The 19,716-nt window shown below is 40.5% G+C and overlaps 2 protein-coding genes and 1 long non-coding RNA gene across 4 annotated transcripts; 2 read left to right on the forward strand and 1 right to left on the reverse strand.

The window, feature by feature from the left end:
- The first annotated feature begins 131 nt into the window (after positions 1–131).
- On the forward strand, positions 132–6,091 carry phkg1a (phosphorylase kinase, gamma 1a (muscle)). The gene is made up of 10 exons (XM_080052847.1): positions 132–433; positions 1,193–1,308; positions 2,495–2,673; positions 3,310–3,364; positions 3,447–3,512; positions 3,601–3,764; positions 4,598–4,688; positions 4,857–5,010; positions 5,204–5,329; positions 5,824–6,091. The coding sequence occupies exons 2-10, from the start codon at positions 1,226–1,228 to the stop codon at positions 6,088–6,090; spliced, it is 1,185 nt and encodes a 394-aa protein (XP_079908973.1). The 5' UTR covers positions 132–433; positions 1,193–1,225; the 3' UTR covers position 6,091.
- A 631-nt stretch (positions 6,092–6,722) lies between these two features.
- Positions 6,723–8,479, reverse strand: LOC307269809. Of its 2 annotated transcripts, none has more exons than XR_013845516.1 (6): positions 8,336–8,479; positions 8,015–8,087; positions 7,725–7,820; positions 7,318–7,439; positions 6,979–7,058; positions 6,723–6,881 (listed from the first exon to the last, which is right to left on the reverse strand). It is a non-coding gene; the product is annotated as an uncharacterized lncRNA (long non-coding RNA). The 2 variants fall into 2 exon arrangements; XR_013845517.1 differs by having other exon boundaries at positions 6,742–6,881; positions 7,941–8,087.
- A 5,555-nt stretch (positions 8,480–14,034) lies between these two features.
- psph (phosphoserine phosphatase) lies at positions 14,035–19,679 on the forward strand. The gene is made up of 6 exons (XM_080053462.1): positions 14,035–14,155; positions 15,141–15,284; positions 15,392–15,526; positions 18,558–18,703; positions 18,925–19,073; positions 19,206–19,679. Exons 1-6 carry the CDS (start codon positions 14,109–14,111, stop codon positions 19,314–19,316), a joined length of 732 nt encoding a protein of 243 aa, XP_079909588.1. The 5' UTR covers positions 14,035–14,108; the 3' UTR covers positions 19,317–19,679.
- The last annotated feature ends 37 nt before the right edge of the window (positions 19,680–19,716 follow it).

Genomic DNA, 19,716 nt, shown 5'->3' on the forward strand with positions numbered 1-19,716 from the left:
CACTGCAGCGACTCTAAGCGAAGACGGGAACCATCTCGGGGTGTTATTTTACGTGTCTGTTTTGTGTGTGTGCAGCCGCGCGTATAACAGTGTGCTGCAGCTGCGGATGCATTTATTTTTGGCATCTGACATTTCTCGCCCTTTGCGATGGCAGTGGATACATAAGATACTGCCGCTGCAGCTCGCCGGTTTTACTGGACCTCGGTGTTCGTCCTCTATACACTTCGTGGACAAACCGAAAAGCCTATGATGCTGGACCATGGACATATAGCCTAAGTGCTGGACTGCCGTTATAACTAGGACTGACCGGAACCGGGATTGCAAGAACATTTATTTACTGGAGCACGCGCAGAAGGTCAAATAGTGACGGAGGAGAGTGAGATCTGGTTTACGCGCTGCGGCAGGCCTGCACCCCGTGATTTGCATTTGTCGGGTACGTGACATTATTACGTTACATTTAATTTAGCTGACGCTTTTATCCAAAACGACTTCCATTATGTATGGGATCGTTCATTAGATTCAGCTGACAGCAGAAATAGCCTACCTATGCTCTTATGCTTTAACCCGTGAAAGTGTCATCGATAGCCTACTGATATCTACATCAGGTAACAGAAGCAGTTTTATTAAGGTGGAATATGCATGAATTAAGTCGTTGTAATTCAATCTTTCAGTCGCCTTTCAAAAAATAAGGTTACTTTTTTCAGGCAGACTGTACAATGAGCTTATCTATTATAGAGTCTATATTCATTCATGTGCGTTATTGCCATGTTTCCAGGAAAATGATTTAGGGTAATCTAGTCCTACTCATCTGTTTACTTAGCTTATTTTCAGACTAGAATGTATATAAAACTTAATTTAACAAACCGTATACTTTTATAGTCAAATACTCTATTTTATAATTTGCTGATTAATTGAAAAGTCCAAAAAATAAATAATAATTTGGGTCAACCAGGTGTCCAAAACCAAACATTAAATGTAAAAATAAAACAAGAGTGTTTGTGTGTCAGAAATGTTTGGCCTTGTTCTTTGCACAAGACAACTTAAACATGCTTTAATAAATGTGCTGACTAATTTCATGTCAATTAATCAACTAATCATTCATGTCCTGGTGCGTGATGTGTTAAACACGTATGCGTCTAGCTGGCAAATAATGAACACAGTATAAAACAACACAAATTGTGTCTATCAACAGCCTGTGTTGATCTGTGAGAGCAGAGTAACCATCATGACCAAAGAGGAAGAGATCCCTGACTGGGTGGGGGCCCAGGAGTTTTATGAGAAGTATGACCCCAAGGAGATTCTGGGAAGGTAAGTTTATGCCGCTTTAGAATAGCAGGTGTTCCCAACCTGGAGGGCAGGACCCCCATAAGGGATCAGATGCATCCCAAGGGAGTCGAGAACCCTGCAATCTTCACACTTTGGTTGAATTTTACAATGGTAAAACGGCTGTGCTTGCAGATATGCAGATATATTTTTGTGCCGCTATCTCAAGTTGTCTTATATCTTATATGTCTAATTTCTTATATCATTACAATTCTCCACAATTATCTTTTGTTCTGAAGAAAAAAGCTTTTTGTTTTAACGGCATTGAAAAAATGATTTTGCAAACGTAGCAGATTTAAGTTTCTGTAGCATTGGTCTCAACAAGGTGACATTTATAACATTTGATGAGGATATGAAAATGTTTGATGTTCATTTTGAAACCAGTAGTTAAGAAAAGTTCAACATTACTTTGGGAAAATATGCCTGTTCACCTTCTTGCTGAGGGTTTGACGAGAAGATTCACTCTCCTATGTCTACATTAAATATTATGTTACGTCCAGGAAGTGGTTTGGTAAACTGAGCATAAAACTGAAAACCGTGGCAAACTAAGCTAAATTAAGCTGTAGCTTCATAACAGACTGACATGTATGGTGTCAATGTTCTTATGTGACTTAAGTGTATGATTTACCCTAAATGTCAAACTACACAAAGAACCCAGAAATATTGTGAACCGCAAGCAAAGGTATCTTTGGTTAGCATTCTTACAATATATATATTTGGATTAAAAAAATATCACTATACAAAAACAACCTGACTGGTTTCTCTGAAGTTCCGGGAAGTCCCTGAGAAAAGGTCTCCTTCTCGTTGTCATTCCACGCCATATGCCGTGCCGTTACGTAAGGAGGAGGCACAATTCATTTAACTCCAGCGTGTTTTGAACAAAGAGTATTGAGAGCTGCCCTGTGTGTGCATGGAATGCTGTCAGATTACATAATCACTCCCTGTCTCACATACAGTTCATGAGGTCACCGGCTGTGGACAATGTGTTCAGCTGCTCTTCACATGCCAGTCATACAGTTTAGTGATTTATCCTTTGACTTTACGTTCTCTGAAAAGAATGATGTTTGTTTCTTTGAGTCCAGCTGCACAAACACAAGCTTCTGGAGAAATAAGTTACATTACGGAGTCGGTAGATAACAATACAACTGTGGCTGTGTTTCCTCCACCTCAGGGGAGTGAGCAGCGTGGTGCGCCGATGCATCCACAAAAAGACCTTGGAGGAGTTTGCAGTGAAAATCATCGACATCACTCCCTCGGACAAGATGAGTCCGGAGGAGATTGAGGAGATCCGAGAGGCGACTGTGAAGGAGATCGACATCCTCAAGAAAGTCTGCGGAGAGGACAACATCAGTAAGCACATTTGCTCGGCAGTTTTATTAAAGGTCACCTATTATGTAAGATGAACTTTTTCATTGTTTTTTTAACATTAATATGGGTCCCTGGTAGGAAAAGAGACTCCCGAAATGAGATAAGTCAACCCTCTCTCTTTTACTCTACCTCCACCTTTCCGAAAATCTTTGTTCAAACACCCCGTTCAGATTTTTCCCCATAAGATGTTACAAGGGGGTAAGCCTTGTGACATCATATGGGGATGCCTCTAACTGGCTGTTGGATTCAAACAGGTCGTTCGATTCAGGGACAGTCAGAGCAGACTGGGCTTTTTGGAAGGCGGGCTTTAAAGAGACAGGCTCTAAAACGGAACGTTTCAGAGAGATTCTAAAAAGAGGAAATTCAACTATTGCACTGTGAGAAATATAAAGTGTTTTTTGGAGACTACACCATCAAACAGTTTGAACCTGAATATGAGCATCATATGTGACCTTTAAAACATTCATCAACAGTAACATTCACAGCTCCTTACACCTTGTTCCACTGACCTGATGAAGGATGTCGACTATGTGGGAGGGTTGACCTTTGCTTTCAATTGATTCACTCATCAAGTTGTGATTAAATGATACATGTGCCTTGTATGTTTCTCTACTCCAGTACAGCTCAAAGACTGCTATGAGTCCAAAGCCTTTTTCTTCCTGGTTTTTGACTTGTGAGTGTCAAGATCTCAAGTTTTACACGCCTGAGTTTGACAGAAGTTAAGGCCCAAGATTAATTTGTTCCCTCTCCCACAGGATGAGGAAGGGTGAACTGTTTGACTACCTCACAGAGAAAGTTACTCTGAGCGAGAGGGAAACCAGGTCAGTGAGCGTGTCTCTTAACTAAAAGCTGTATGATGATTTTATGCTTTAATTTGGACCTTAAGACTTTGTCATCTGTCGGTTTTAGGAACATCATGCGCGCTCTTCTGGAAGTGGTCCAGGTTCTCCACAGCAAGAACATTGTACACCGTGACCTGAAGCCCGAGAACATCCTGTTGGACGACGAGATGAACATTAAACTCACAGACTTTGGCTTCTCTGTGCAAATCAAGCCGGGGCAGACGCTCAAAGGCCAGTGAAAGCTTTTTCTGAATAGTTTAATTTCAAGATCATTTCAGTCGAACACGGAAGTATTCAAAGCTGCAAACAATACTAGAAACTGACAACCAAAAACTGCAGTAAGGACCAGCCCAGCAATTTCAGCTGAGGATTTATAAATCTCCGGTTCTGATAAAGTTACTATGTTTACAACTTACAGTGCAGTTACTGCAGCTGCTGGCGGTCGGGTTGCATGATGTGTTCCTGTCTGTCTTAGCTGCTCTCACAAAGGTTAAGAAGCAACAGGACACTCATATGTACACTAACCTTTGAAATAGACTTGGGGGAGATAGCAAGTCAAATATCTGATGGGATTGTGCGTCATATATCATTCACCACTTTAAACTTAAATCAACAAAATCCTTCTAACTATGCCATTTGGGGAGTTAGTTGCATGACAGTAAGTATCTGAAAAGTGTTGGGCATATTTATCAATCTAAATGAAAGATTTTGTAATTTTAATTTGATAAACTTTAAAGAAATTCGGTTTAAATGAGGCTGTCTATGCTCTGGTTTTAATGACACAGTAAGTACATATTCTACTTTTATATAATCTTTATAATTAAGTAACTACCACTTGAAATTATCCTAATGTACTATAATTGACTTACTTTTTTAAGTAGTTCAAAAAGTAATTCTACAATCCTTCAAAAGTTTTATTACTCCCACCTAAACCACTCATAAATTGTTTTCTGCGCAACAAGCTTTGGATTGGAACCTGCTCAAAAAAGAGTAAATATTTTCCCCAAGAAACCTGCTCTATTTTTATTTTATCCCTTTACTATGTTGTTGTGTTTGTGATGCAGAGGTGTGCGGCACCCCTGGTTACCTCGCTCCTGAGATCATCGAGTGCTCCATGGACGCAGGACATTCAGGATATGGAACTGCTGTGGACATGTGAGTCTCCAGGGACACAGTAGAAAGCTAGCTATAGATGATATATGGAAAAAAACAAAATATATATATATAATACAGTTGTAACAAATATTAATAAACAATTTTCATCTATTTTATCTTTTTATATGTCCTGGACACCTTCCAAACATGATTTCCTTCTGGTTTCAGATGGAGTTCGGGGGTGATCATGTACACGCTGCTCGCTGGCTCGCCACCGTTCTGGCACAGGAAACAGATGCTGATGCTGCGTATGATCTTGGCCGGGAACTACGACTTCTCTTCGCCAGAATGGGAGGACCGCTCGGACACCGTTAAAGATTTGGTAGAGTGTTTGTTTGTTTAGCTCTGATTTTGCTGGTTAAGGTTTATGTTAAATAAGGGATTCAAATTACTAAAAAAACAGCCCCTCCCTTTAAACCTAGATGTAAGTATTGAAATCACTTTTGAAAATTAGTCTTTGAAAAATGTTAAGCTGCTGCAAAACCTTGTAAAACTCTCTATGTGGGTTTCCTCAGATCTCTCGGATGCTGGTGGTGGACCCTAAGCTGCGATACACTGTGACAGATGCTCTCAACCACTCGTTCTTTTCCCAGTATGTGGTGAATGAAGTACGACAGTTCACTCCGTACAGAAGGTTTAAGGTGAGATCTAACAGACTTTGATTAAATGACTAAATTTTTCTCAATTTCTCCATTACATTCACATAGATAAAATTCATGTTAAGATTTGGTTCCTACTTTGCAATATGTCCATTTCATAATGTCTATGCCCGGCAGGTTGTGACTCCAATGTCACTCACTGTATTAGTGTCCTTAAACACATCAGCAAGAAGAAGATTTAAAAAATAACTTACTGCAATAACAAAAACATTATTAGAAACTTTGATTCAAATAAATGTACAGAAATATTTATTTGGGCTTTATTCTCAAATAATCAACTCAAAATTACACACAAATTAAAAAAGTTATATGTATTTTACAAGTTTCAATATTTTCTAAACAATATTTTACAATGGTAAATATATACATAACTGTCTTATATCATTTACTCACTTGATTTGACTTTATTCACTCTTATTAAATTTTGGACTTAAATTTAAACAAACTATGACCCCTTCCTAAACTTTCTTCATCAGGTCATCTGCATGACTGTTCTTGCCACCATGAGAATCTACTGCAACTACCGCCGCGCCAAGCCCGTAACCAAGGAGGTGATCAAGAGTGACCCGTATGCCGTAAAGCCCATCCGCAAGCTCATCGACGCGTGTGCATTTAAGATCTATGGCCACTGGGTGAAGAAGGGTCAAACTCAGAACAGAGCAGCACTTTTCGAGAACACTCCCAAAACCATCTTGCTGTCAATCATCGCTGAGAACAACGATTCAGTCCAGCAAATCTGGTAACAAGCGCTTGTTCCTGGATGCGTTTCCTACTGTTTTTTTTACCTCTTCTCCATGGTGTAAAAAATGATTAACTGCTAGAAGATTACCCGCTACTACCAGACAAGGTTTGTTGAATTACTTTTGTGTGAATTCTAAAGTGCAGCCTTGGTTATTACAGTAGGATTCATTTACCTCTCAAGAAATGGAACAAGTGTGGCAAACGATACATATACCGACTTATTCTCATTTGTATATCCTCTGAAAATCAAAATTCTTTATTAGATGCCTTGTGGCACCATAGTATTTGATCACTGAAAGTGTTTCTTTTATAATTTGGACAAGTTTACCGGTAATAAAAAGTTTAGCTTGAGATGAGAATAGTTTTAAATTTTAAATGATACCCTGGAACAGAGCATACCTTTCCCTGAAGCATCTGTTTTTTCACAACTGTGACAACACAATATTTTGATGACTGGAAAATGAAACACTGAACCTGCGTACTTGAACTGGCATATTTATGTACTGTGAGGCTATTAATCAGGATGTACTGGTAACAGCTTCAAGGGAATTATTTTGAGGAGCACTTTTAAATGTATGCTATTGATTTATTTATTAAAATGTGCATTTCATTTAAAACCCAAGTCTTGTTATTTTTGTAAAGAAATCTGGTCTGTCTTTCGCCTTATGTAAAAACATTAATACAAAAAGATACATTATGAACACTAAAGTTTATTATAAACAGCACAATACATTCATATCAACAACATCTTACAGGTGTAAATGATGGTTCAAAGCCACTTCCCCTTGTGGAGCTGTGGGTGAGAAGAAGAAAAAAAAAACATTCAAGTTACACAGATCACAAAGTTTGAGTTATAAAGTAATTAAGATTTTTTATTTTCATGTTCGTACCACGAGTCAGGGAGCGTTTTTTCTTCTTATTTTTCCTCTCGTTATTGCTTCAGAAGCAGCCACTGGTTTGGTCGTAGAATCTGGCAAACAGAAGAAATAAATTAAAAAAAATAACGAGAGCAGGACAGAGCAGCATCTTCACTTAGTTTCCAGGTGTATCATGTGCTCATTCCTGTACAGTTGGATGAGGCCGAGGAAAGCCATCATCCAGTCATTACGCAGGAATGAGACGATTCTTTTGCATGGTGTCTGACTGTGTCCACCACAGAGCAGCTGGAACAGAATTCGTCCATGCCAACAGCATAAATATGAGTATGATGCAATGTGTCCAAAACATACCATCCTGTTGCCTTTCATAGTCCAGGGGTCAGACATGGCAACCCTGATTCTTTAGGCCTGTATGTCACAATCAGCAGCGCAACTGGGCCTCCGTTACACCATAAATAATCTTTCCACAAATACTGGAACAGAAAAATTACAACGGAAGCATTTAAAATTAGTCTGCAGACATAACATGTTTTTGAGCTTGAGCCTAAGATCATAAACAAAGTGTCATATGAGCCAGCCACATGTTTCTGTATTCACTCCGACATAAGAATGAGACACATGATTTGCACTCTTATTCTGTTGTAATGTCAGTATGTGAAAAACATTAATTTAGCATGGTGTCTGACTGTGTTTACTATTTCCAGAGTAACACAGAATTCGGCCATGCATTCAAATACAAATGAGGAAGTATGAGTTACCTCTTGTGTTTCTGGATCACCAAATGGCATCTTCAGACAAAGCCTCGGATCTGGCCAATGAATCAGTCTGGCCAATAAATCAGTTGCGAGTAAGATCTGTGGGCAGATATTCATTAGAACCTGTGTCACGGCACGTTAAGCTCGAAGGCTGAGCATTTTAGAATCAGAAGTCAATGAAGTATAACATACATTCTCGTGAAAAAAAATCTCCTCTACCTGTGATTAACATGCAATTGGATATGTTAAGTGTGCATATCCACCATATCTACTGATAGTGTTGAACTCCTCACCGGTGCCACGTGTGTCACGATGGCAGCTCCTCCATGATGAGTCAGGTGTGTTTAAGTCCTCCACTATGTCCTGCTAAATGATCACAAAACAAAGCGAAACAGACGTTAATGCACCTACTCTGCAGTCTGGTTTTGGACCTTTAGTGCGGTTAAATGCATCGGAGCAGTGGCATTATGAAGGAATTATCAGATAAATTACTATGCTAACAGCTATTTTCAACCAGACTACCACGTGCACCGCATGCTTTCCTCGTCCACACCCCAAACGGAATGCTAACCGAAGACAATAATCAACCTGAATCTAGAAAACAAAAATAATACCTCGGTCGAGTTGCATCCCCCAGTTTTGTTCGTTCGGTTTGAACCTTGGTTCGTCTTTACAGCAAATCTGGAACGCTAAGAACGGCATTTTATGTTTACAAGGGCCGGTGTCCTGCTGACGATGCTGCTGTGTGCCGCCGTCACCGTGGGGTATGGACTGGAGTAATTTTATTTTCCTTCTTGGCATTTCATGACGGATTGCAAAATCAGCTTTGGGTGCGTAGCGCCACCTACCGCACCGGAGTAAGAACTAGGCGAAGCCCTGACTGCAGCTCGCAGATCGAGGAGGGGCTTAAATTTAGCTTAAAGCTCACATTATGCACTTTGCTGTCAATTTTATATGGTCTAAGTCAGGGGTCTCACTGAGGGCCACATACAGAAAAATCTATCTATAAGAAAATCATCCAGGTGTCCTCTTATAAGTATTTAGGGGTTCACATTGATAATCTTCTCTGCTGGAAGACACATATTGACAACCTGTGCAATAGACTGCAACAGAGGCTATATTTTTTGCGAAGACTAAGACTGTACGGCGTAAGCAGCCACATCATGATGATTTTCTACAGTGCCATTGTAGAGAGCATCATTAGATATGGGATCACCTCATGGTTTGGCAACCTAACCGTTAAGCTAAAAAACAAACTGGCCGGCATGCATAAAACGGCAATGAAAATCGTAGGGAGGAAAGAATATGAGCCTATACAGAGCATCTATGAGCAGGCAGTTAGGAAAAAAGCAAAGAAAATAATTTCCAACTCACAACACCCACTCTTCCCTGAATATGAAACCCTGCCATCAGGGAGAAGACTCCGGGTGCCGCTATGTAAATCTAACCGCCTTAAATTGTCATTTGTCCCAGCCTCCATTAAACTGACGAACAATGTGCAATAGAATAATGTGCAATATATAGGTTAGCACTTTAGCACATAGTACTTTAGCACATAGCACTTTAGAACTGCACTTTAGCACATAGCACTTTATCCATGAGCTCTAGTGCAATGCACACTAGTACTCTAGCTCCACACTGTAGATATCTATGCTTTACATCAAAGTGCCATTTAAAGTATATCAAGCTCCATGTTCTCAATGTTTAAATGTTAGTTTGTCTGGTTGTGTTTGTGTCTGTGGTTGTGTTTTTGTTCTTGTTCTGTTGTACTCTGAATGTTTCAGAAAGCAATGATGCACTGTGCCCAAGACAAATTTCCCCACGGGGACAATAAAGTCTAACCTAACCTAACCTATGAAGGGCCGGGCCACTTTGCAAAAATAACACATTTATCAGGACATGTAGCTGCTCTGATGTTTAGTTTCATAGTGTCTTCGTAAATTGTAATCCTTCTTCACGGCAACACTTTTCTTGCACATTAAACAGACACATTCCCCCTCTTGTTTATATGCCAATGATACACCCAGTGTTTTCTGCCTTTGCGTCCAATGTCCAGCAGGGTGAAAATGGTATCCAGCCGAGGTCCCGACCCTCCTAGGGGGGTCCGGGGGTATGCCCCCCCGGGAGATTTTTTAAAGTTTTTAAAGCGAAATGCATGAATCTGGTGCACTTTGAGAGGGAAATTAAGAGGCTAAATCTGAAGAATGTTGTATGAAAAAAAAATGGAGACACTGTGTCAGATGAATTAGAAGCTATTGGAGAAGGACGCATAGATTTTCCATAATAATATTAATTTAAAATAAAATATTATGCAGGGTCCACTGGGATGGGCTTGTTGCTCATTTTCTTTTATGGGACATATTTCTCTGTAATATAATGAGTGCATTTAAATTATTTAAAAATTAAAAGGGCCATATTACATTATATTTTTAAAATGTGCCACGGGCCAATCAATCAGTGTTTGACACCCCTGCACTAGTGGGTTAACTAAGAAATGCAAAAAAAAAAAAAAAAAAAAAAAAATTCAAAGGGCCATATTACATTATATTTTTAAAATCGGCCGCGGGCCAATAATACGCGGGTCGTAGTTTGGGGACCCCTGGTCTAAGTAGTCCCTAATACTTATTTTTTTAGATGTTTGCTGAAAAACCCGTTCAGATCATTTATTGTAGCAAGCCTCTATACCCTGATTGTCCTCTGGTCTCAGGATGACCTATATTTGTGCAATCTGGCTGGCCCCTCCCACCTCTCTGCCGGGCTTTCTTTATATGTCCATGGGGCTCTCCCACCGTCTCTGCCGTGCTCTCGCGATACTAGAGAGACACTGCGTGACTGCGAACACAGTGTTTACCCGGCCGGAGCAGGCCCCCAGGATGCTGCCTTCTCCGAGCAGCCAGCATGGACTAGTGGCCAACCCATTGGTACTGCATGCTGTGAATGGGAGCTTATTTTCCATGGAGCCCAGAGGCAGATTTCCCCGTCCACACAATACAAGCGGCGAACAAGATTGTGTCTCCGCAAATTTTTTCTGGATATCAATCATAGGCTCATACTTATCTTTAGACCATGTACTAATAAAACTGAAGTTTTCTCATTTAAAAACGCCACCTCAAGCGTTTTATTAGCCCAACGGCTTTCAATGTCTTTCAGTTTGTTTTCGCGGGAGGAGGAGGGGTGGGCAGCCGTGGGCAGCTGAATAGAGTCGCATTACGGGATCATGTACAAAAACTAGTTGCTCATCCAGCGGCAGCCTCACTATCACCTCCAGCTGTGCTGATGAGCTCTAATAATCTCTAATGGGTACTATGCCATTTGCGCTACCCATGGTGTGGAAAACACCAAAACACACATCATTGAAATGCCTGTAACAGGCACGGATGTATTGATTACTTGAATGATTATGGGAGACCTACTTAATTTTTATAATATTGTTAGTGTAATATAACTATTTCAGTTACGTTGGTTTTTAATTTGCTTTAACTTTAAAAAGCTCACTTTGGCATTTGAACATTTGTTTGCTTTATTTCAATAGAGCACTAAGAACTTTGCTCACTACCTAACAGCACACGCTACGAAAACAGCGCTAATGCACTAGCTGGTTTAGCTCACATTAGCTAATAGTGCTGCCCTGATGGCAGGAGGAGTCTTCGTTTAGAACTTGTGAATCACTATATTACTTAACAACAACGGGGTGTCATTTTAAGATTACATACAGAGAATCATCGGGGATATGTAATTTATACTTCCATGGTAGATAAACAATACAACTGTGCTCGTCTCCGCTTTAGCTTCAGCTTAGTTTACGGCATGGACATATTAGACTGTTACACTGCTTTCTTCATCCAAGAACGTCAGTGAAACGTACACTGCGCGTCACGCTTTAGGGGCGTGTTGGCACCGTGTACCGCGGAAGCCGAAGCCAGGAATACTTCCTGAATGGTCGCCCTGCGCCAATGAGCAGCTTTCATAGGAATGAATGGCTTCAACGTTCCAACGGTTTTCAGTCCGCTGTCCATTTCTTTATAGGTCCATGGGCCGGAGCTAAGCCATACTTTGAGAACAGTTTGACATGACCTAACATGATTAAAACCAGTGAAAACAATAGCTTCAAAGTTTGATTTCTACAGGAATATCTTCCCATCCTTTGTCATGTTAAAAACGAGTCATTTTCAGACTGCTGTGGGGAATATAAACAGCGTGTTATGAGCAAAACTTGGTGCTACAACCGAAGCTACATGGGCGCTAACGCTAAAAATAAGACTCAGACGATAAAATAAACTAAAAATACCACTAAAATCCTTTGTCCTGTTAAAACGAGGCATTTCCAGACTGGTGTGGGTAATAGAATTATGTTTTTATGAGCAAAAGCTGAATGCTTGTCTCGAAGCTAGCTCGGAAGCTACCGGCTAAAAATACCACACAAATCAGTGAAAAAAATATCTTCAAAGTTGACTTCCACACTATTAAGTTCCAATCCTTTGTCCTGTTAAAAACGAGGCATTTCCAGACCGGTGTGGGTAATAGAATTATGTTTTTAGTTATACACCAGTCAGGCAAAAATACAAATAAAAACATTTCTTTCAGTTTCACTGTTTGAAAAAACCCACAAGTAGCTTCCTAGCCGTTGTGTTATTAAAAAGGAGGCATAGACTGCTGTGGTTAAGATAAATTAGTGGAGTATGAGCAAAAGCATTCTGTGTTGGTGTATGTAACATTCAGGCTGTAGGCTACTATGGGCATCTTGACGCTTAGCGGGAAAAGCAACATGGCTGTCACTCGGAAAATTTTCCATCGGATCTCGGGGCCGTGGACCAATAAGAAATGGGGGGGTGGGGTTATCATAGACTACTGCTAATGTGGGGGGGAAGCATGGACATATAAAGAAAATATGGGGATGTGGCTGTGCAGTTTATGACGTCATAAACCGCAAGAATTGTGAACGGAGTATATTGGGGGGGAGGGGTGGGGGTTTCAGAAAGGGGGAGAGTGAGAAAAGGAGAGATTGTTATTTTTTTTTATATTTTGGCAGTCTCTAGGCACACCGTGGACCCATGGATATGTTGGAACACATTTAAAAAGTGCATTTAGCATAATATGTGACCTTTAAACAGGGGCGCCATGTGGTGGCGCAGATCCGGTGATGCACCGAAAGCCGTGACCTGTCAGAATGTGTGACCCTAGAGGGCGCTGGGCTGTTGAGACTGGGTTGTTATATGCCTTCAGTCAAAGAAAAGCGCCTTGGGTCACACATTCTGACAGGTCACAGCTTTTGGTGCAACACAGGCAGCACATTGTTGTGTTGAATATAATGATAATATTATATTTGATAGGCCTAGCTATATACATATTATATATGTAGGTATAATATATGCTAATTTCATAGTTAAACTTGTGTTTTTCAAGGGGACACTGTGAGGACTCCCAGACCCACTTTCACTCACTCTAGCTCGGCCACATCCATAACGCCAAGCTCATTCGCCACTTCCAGGCCGGTGTTGCACCAAAAGCTGTGACCTGCCAGAATGTGTGACCCAAGGCGCTGTTCTAGACTGAAGGCATATAACTACGGTGGCGCTGAGCATTCACCAAATAAAAAAAAGTTTCACAGCAGGATCTCGTAATTACGAGATAAGGATCTCGTAATTACGAGATATTATCTCGTAATTACGAGATCCTGCTGTGAAACTTTTTTTTATTTGGTGAATGCTCAGCGCCACCGTATATAACAACCCAGTCTCACAGTGAAATGTTTTAATAATAATGTTGGTCCACAGCTGAAAACATAGTTTCACAAAAACAGCCCTGCAATTGAGATATTATTAAGTTGTTTGCTTCCAATGTAAAATGATTGCGCAGTGGAAAAAGTATAGCCTACACATTTCACTGTGATGGGTAACTAGGTTGGTTATTCACCTTTTAAAAAAACAAAAAAACAATCTGATCATTTCAGTGCCAATTTTGAGAAACTTCTACGATTTGCGCAATGGACCAACGTTTTTACCATAGATAGTATAATAAAGGTTTTTACATAGCCTATATTTCATTGTGAGACTGGTTTAATCAATAAGAACAGCGCCCTCTAGGGTCACACATTCTGACAGGTCACAGCTTTCGGTGCAACACCGGATCTGCGCCACCAGATCGCGCCCCCGAGCTCGAGTTAAATTTAAGCCCCTCCTGTGAACGGCCGTGACGTCAAGATGGGTTGCCAGATCTGGTCACAGAAACAAGCGTAAAGTGTATGGCAACCACTTGTCTCGTACCGGCTTCCCTTTGATTTGCCCGTCCCTCACCGGCTTTGTTCTGATTGGTCGGCGGCTCGGCAGTTCTCTTTCCTCTTCACACTGACCCCCATACCAATGGACATATAAAGAAACGGTTCCGTTAATGCTGAAACGGCTGTTAGTGCCTTATCATCGCTGTCCTTACCGCAAGTAAGTACCAGAGCACCACTTATATATTTTATTTGTAGAAATTAACTTAGTGTTGTAGCTTGTTATTTTCCACTCGTGTTCGACGATCAGAGAGAACGCGAAGGGCTCAATCTGAACCGGACAGGTAACGCCGTCTCCGTTTATTCGTAACGTAAAGCCATGTAAGCGTGGTGGCAAAGGCTTGCAGACAATAATCCACTATAACATAAAAACGGTTTCACCTAGTTTTACCGTCTGTGCGTGTATTCAGACTTCCTTGCCATCCTCGGTGTTCCGCAGTGTGTCTTGGAGGCTGGGGGTGACGCAATCCGAGCAGAGGATGTCCATTACGGCCTCTCATATGGTTTGTTTAGGCAGACCTTATGTAACCAATTACCTTTTTGTCTCAAATAACGACTAGGACACGTGTTTATTATGGAAATGAGCTCCGTCGATGCAGTAACGTTTGCACATGTCAGTTGTTCAGTCAATAGATTGATCTGCTGCGTCACTAGATATTATGACATCCACTGCCTACAGGGCTTTTAGACAATACAAAAAAAAAGAAGAAAAGTTGCAGCTGCGGGGCAACATCACAGACCTCACGTTGCACCATCCTATTCTAGACTAGACTTATTAAATGTACTACTCAGAATACTTCCTAATGTTTCATGCTATGTTAAGCATCACATATAGCCTATGCCTAGGCTATACAAAACAAGTAGAAAACCTAACTGTCACAACTTACCCCAGTGTACAACCTACCATGGTAGTGGGGTAGGTTTTAACAAAGGATATCTATGTATTCAACATCATGTCTCATAGTCTGTGACATTTTTTAGACTTTTGAATTGGTTCCATTTTTAGTTAACAAATGTGGGTTGTGAGGACTATAAAACTTGTTCAACTTACTATAGCTAAAAATTCCAGTGAGTTACAGGTCCCCCTTTTTTTAAATTTAGTTTTGGGTTTCCCACTGTCAACCTTTTTTCTTTTCTTTTTTCAGCATCATGGCAACACTTTCGCAGTCAAAGGAACTTTTCCGGAGAGCAGATGCTGTCTGTTTCGATGTGGACAGCACAGTCATCAAAGAAGAAGGCATAGATGAACTTGCCAAGTTTTGTGGCGTGGGGGACGCTGTCACTGAGATGTACGTGCATAAAATAGTGGCAACATTCACTGAAAAGGTACCCTTATTTTTGTTGACATCACAACTGGATTTGTTTAAAATATCATGTCATCTTTTTAACACTGCAGGACTCGCAAAGCTATGGGTGGCTCCATGACATTTAAAACGGCACTCGCAGAGCGTCTCTCCATCATCCGATGCTCCAGAGAACAAGTGAACAAACTGATAACGGACCACCCGCCTCAGTTGACTCCAGGTATCAGGTGAGTGTGTGAGGAGGATCCCAGTGTATCTAAAGGCCAGGACACACCGGCCCGATAATCGCCGTCGTAGAGTCGGGAGGGGGCGGGGACACAAATCTGTTAGGTGTGTGCCGTGACGTCGGGCTTCTTTTGGGCGGCGGGCAGTCTTTCAGTTGGAGCAATTTGATTGGTGGAGGGCTAGCGATCAGTGAAGCCCGGAAGTGAGGCGGGTAGCACAAACAGCTAACAACAGTTAGCCATTGTTTTAATGCGTTTGTTTGTTTCGTTCAGCAAGTACTCACTTGCATCAACCCTTGTTGACTGCTCGACACCATGCTCGACACCATGCTCGACACTCTCTGCTAAAAATGGGGCTCTTTATGGTCCATAAATATAAATACGTATTTCTATCTATGTTTATGGTCTAGAGAGCTGTCCCATAATTTCCGACTTCCGTATTTTTTTGGGCCACAATACAGATTAGCGCCGCCTGCTGTTATGGAGACATTACGTCCCGCGCAAGCGCAGAGCGTACGGAAAGTCAGTAGTCGGCTCGGTGTGTTCTTGGCACTTTTTTGGCCGCGACGGGCAGACTGGAGCTGCCTGAATCGGCAGAGTCCATTTTCGGGTAGTCAGACCGGTGTGTCCTGGCCTTTAGAAACAACAGTCATTGTATAGCCACTTCACACATGAACTCTGGAAATTATCCAGAGAATCTGACCCGGAGAATGTCCCTTATGATCTTCCCTTCCACACATGTAGCACACAGCAGGGGATTGTGGGTGTGGGACAATTATGGGTTTGAATCTTTTGGAATCCCAGAAATTGATTTGATTCGGATGCTTGGGCTCTTGATTCAGTTAAAAACGATTCCCGATTCAAAATCGATTTCTTGATTCAGCTCAAAGGAGGATTTCAGTATCTACTCCATCTCACTGTGTGCTAAGAGGCATTATGGCATGAAAGCAAATTAAAGTCCATGTCTTATCTATCTTCATTGTATGTCTATTTTAATTTGAAGCTTGTAATGCATGTGATTTTAAGCCATTCAACATTACCTGCGGCAGTGAAACACCTATGCTGTAAATAAAGGTTTTAATTTTATTTCTTTTTTTATCGATTTTTGTAACTGTTGTTATTCACCTAAAGTTTATCACCTTTACTTACCATTTATGGTTAACAACACTCTGTGTGTCGGCCTTTAGTAGTTAATTGTCATTTAAAAACATAAAAGTGAACAAATGAGAACTTTGAAGGGAACACCAAAACATTTTTTTTTTTTAAGCTGAGTGTTTTTATTTTTATCTCCAAACGCGGCTAATACGAGAAAATAATATATTTAGGATCCCAACCTTCTAGGACATACCGGTAGGTCCATGTGGCAAAAAAAAAATGCAACACGATGTATCCGTACAGTTTGTGCTGCTGTATTAGATAAAATTGCTAGTTCCAGGAGATTTCTTAAGGTGTAGGTTCTTAAAAGTATGATGTTTCCTAAACTCTGAATCAGACCTCCTCAGAGCATAGACGTTTAACCAAAGTAAACATGGGCAAACTGCACACATTTAAAAGAGGCTCAACAAACATTGCTGACTACCATCAATCTTTCTTAGCGGTACAGCCCTCTACTCCTTTTAGCACATGCATAGCTGCTTATCTACTCACAACTTGTAAATGTACGTTTTTTTAGGGATGGGAGGATATATATATATATGTTTTTAATCTAGAATTGTGATAAATGAGTAACTTGTAAAAGCTGTGTAGCTTGCAAACGAAGTCCTATATTAATTCCCTGATATAATTACAGGTGAAACTCGAAAAATAGGAATATCGTGCAAAAGTTCATTTATTTCAGTTATTCAACCTAAATGGTGAAACTAATATAATATATAGACTCATTACAGTCAAAGTGAGATATTTCAAGCCTTTATTTGTTATAATTGTGATTATTATGGTTTACAGCTTATGAAAACCCCAAATTCAAAATCTCAGAAAATTAGAATATTACATAACATCAATACAAAAATCATTTTAGATACATAAATGTCGACCCTCTAGAAAGTATAATCATGCATAAGTACTAAGTACTTGGTTTGGGCCCCTTTTGCACAAATTATTGCCTAAATGCGGCGTGGCATGGATGCTATCAGCCTGTGGCACTGCTGAGGTGTTATGGAAGCCCAGGTTGCTTTGATAGAGGCCTTCAGCTCGTCTGTATTGTTGGGTCTGGTGTGTCTCATCTGCCTCTTGACAATACTCCATAGCTTCTTTATTGGGTTCAGGTCAGGAGAGTTGTCTGGCCAATCAACACAGTAAAACCATGTGGTCAGTCAACCAGTTACTTGTGGTTTTGGCACTGTGGACAGGTGTCAAGTCTTGCTGGAAAAAGTAATTCAGCATCTCCATAAAGCTTGTCAACAGACAGGAGCATGAAGTGCTCTAAAATGTCCTGGTAGACAGCTGTGGTGACTTTGGACTTGATAACACAGTGGACCAACACCATCATATGACATGGTGCCTCAAATCATCACTGACTGTTGAAACTTGACAGTGGTCTTCAAGCCCCTTGGATTTTGTGCCCCTCCGCTCTTCCTCTAGACTGTGGGACCTTGATTTCCAAATGAAACGTAACATTTCATTTGGATCAGTGATGATTTGAGGTATCATGTCATCTGCTGCTGTTAGTCCACTGTGTTATCAAGTCCAAAGACACCACAGCCATCTACCAGAAGATTTTAGAGCACTTCATGCTTCTGTCTGTTGACAAGCTTTATGGTGATGACAATTTCCATTTGTAATATTCTAATTTTCTGAGATTTTTTTTTGAATTTGGGGTTTTTCTAAACTGTAAGCCATAATAATCACAATTATAACAAATAAAGGCTTCACATATCTCACTTTGCATGTAATGAGTCTGTATAAGATATTATTTTCACCTTTAAAGTCGAATTACTGAAATAAATTAACTTTTTGACCCCAGTACAGAAATGTGAATTAAAAACAGCATCCATCTAATAAGAGTGTTGATCAGTAGCTCTTTATCTTCATCCAGGGAGCTTGTGGATCGTCTTCACCAGCGCAACATAAAAGTGTTCCTCGTCTCAGGTGGTTTCCGCTGCATTGTCGAACACGTGGCCACTCAGCTAAACATTCCTCTGCATCACGTCTATGCCAACCGGATCAAGTTCTACTTCAACGGTATGAGCGTTTGACACTTTTCTAGTTTAATGAGCGAAAAATACTTTTGAAAATCATTAATCTACCAGATAAGGTCACACATTGTTTTGTTCAAAGCAGTTTCTTGAATCTTTTTTCTTATCTGAATCAAATATTTTCCTTTATCTGCAGGTGTCACAATGATCCTGGTTAGTGAAGTGTGATCATTCAATAAAAAAATTAAACTCCATTTGTTTTATTAGGAGAGTATGCTGGTTTTGATGAGAGTCAGCCCACAGCCGAGAGCGGTGGAAAAGGAAAGGTCATCAGCGAGTTGAAGGAACAATATGGCTTCAAGACTGTGGTGATGATTGGAGACGGAGCCACTGATCTAGAGGCAAGCCCTCCTGCTGTAAGTCATCTGTCATGATTCACTTTCATGTGCGGCACATTTGACATTGTTGCTAATGATGTTATGCTTGAAAACACAGTTGATTATATTGGAGCTACAGTGTGATTACAGTGTTATCTCTTTCATCCTCAGAGTGCTTTCATTGGATTTGGAGGGAATGTTGTCAGGCCGCAGGTCAAGGAGAGGTCTTTGTGGTACGTGACAAGTTTCGAGGAGCTGATAAACGAGCTGGAAAAGATTTAAAAGTTGTTAAAAAATACTGTTACTAATTTTGAAAATTTTCATTTGTGCACTGGGTTTTATCCAGTGCACATTTTTCCTTTTGACTCTCTCAATAGATTTTCTTATAATGTAGGAACATGTTTACAGTGTTGAGACCAATTTTACCTTCATGGGGGGATGCTAATCTGTTGATTTTTATATTAGAAACACTAACCGAATAACCTATGTGGAGGTTAAGAATATGATTCTAGGTGTTTCTGCACTTATTGCCTTTAGGTAAGCTAATAAAACTCCAACTTTATGTTATGGCGTGTGCTATGAGCAATAGAAATGTTTTAATTCTGTATGAGCTGTAATCAAGTGATATGTCAATGAGTGTGAAAAGAAGAACATCAGCATTAAACATACTGTTGAAGATATT

Source organism: Ammodytes marinus, assembly GCF_949987685.1.
Source record: "Ammodytes marinus genome assembly, chromosome: 3".
In the NCBI taxonomy this organism is placed as follows: domain Eukaryota; kingdom Metazoa; phylum Chordata; class Actinopteri; order Uranoscopiformes; family Ammodytidae; genus Ammodytes; species Ammodytes marinus.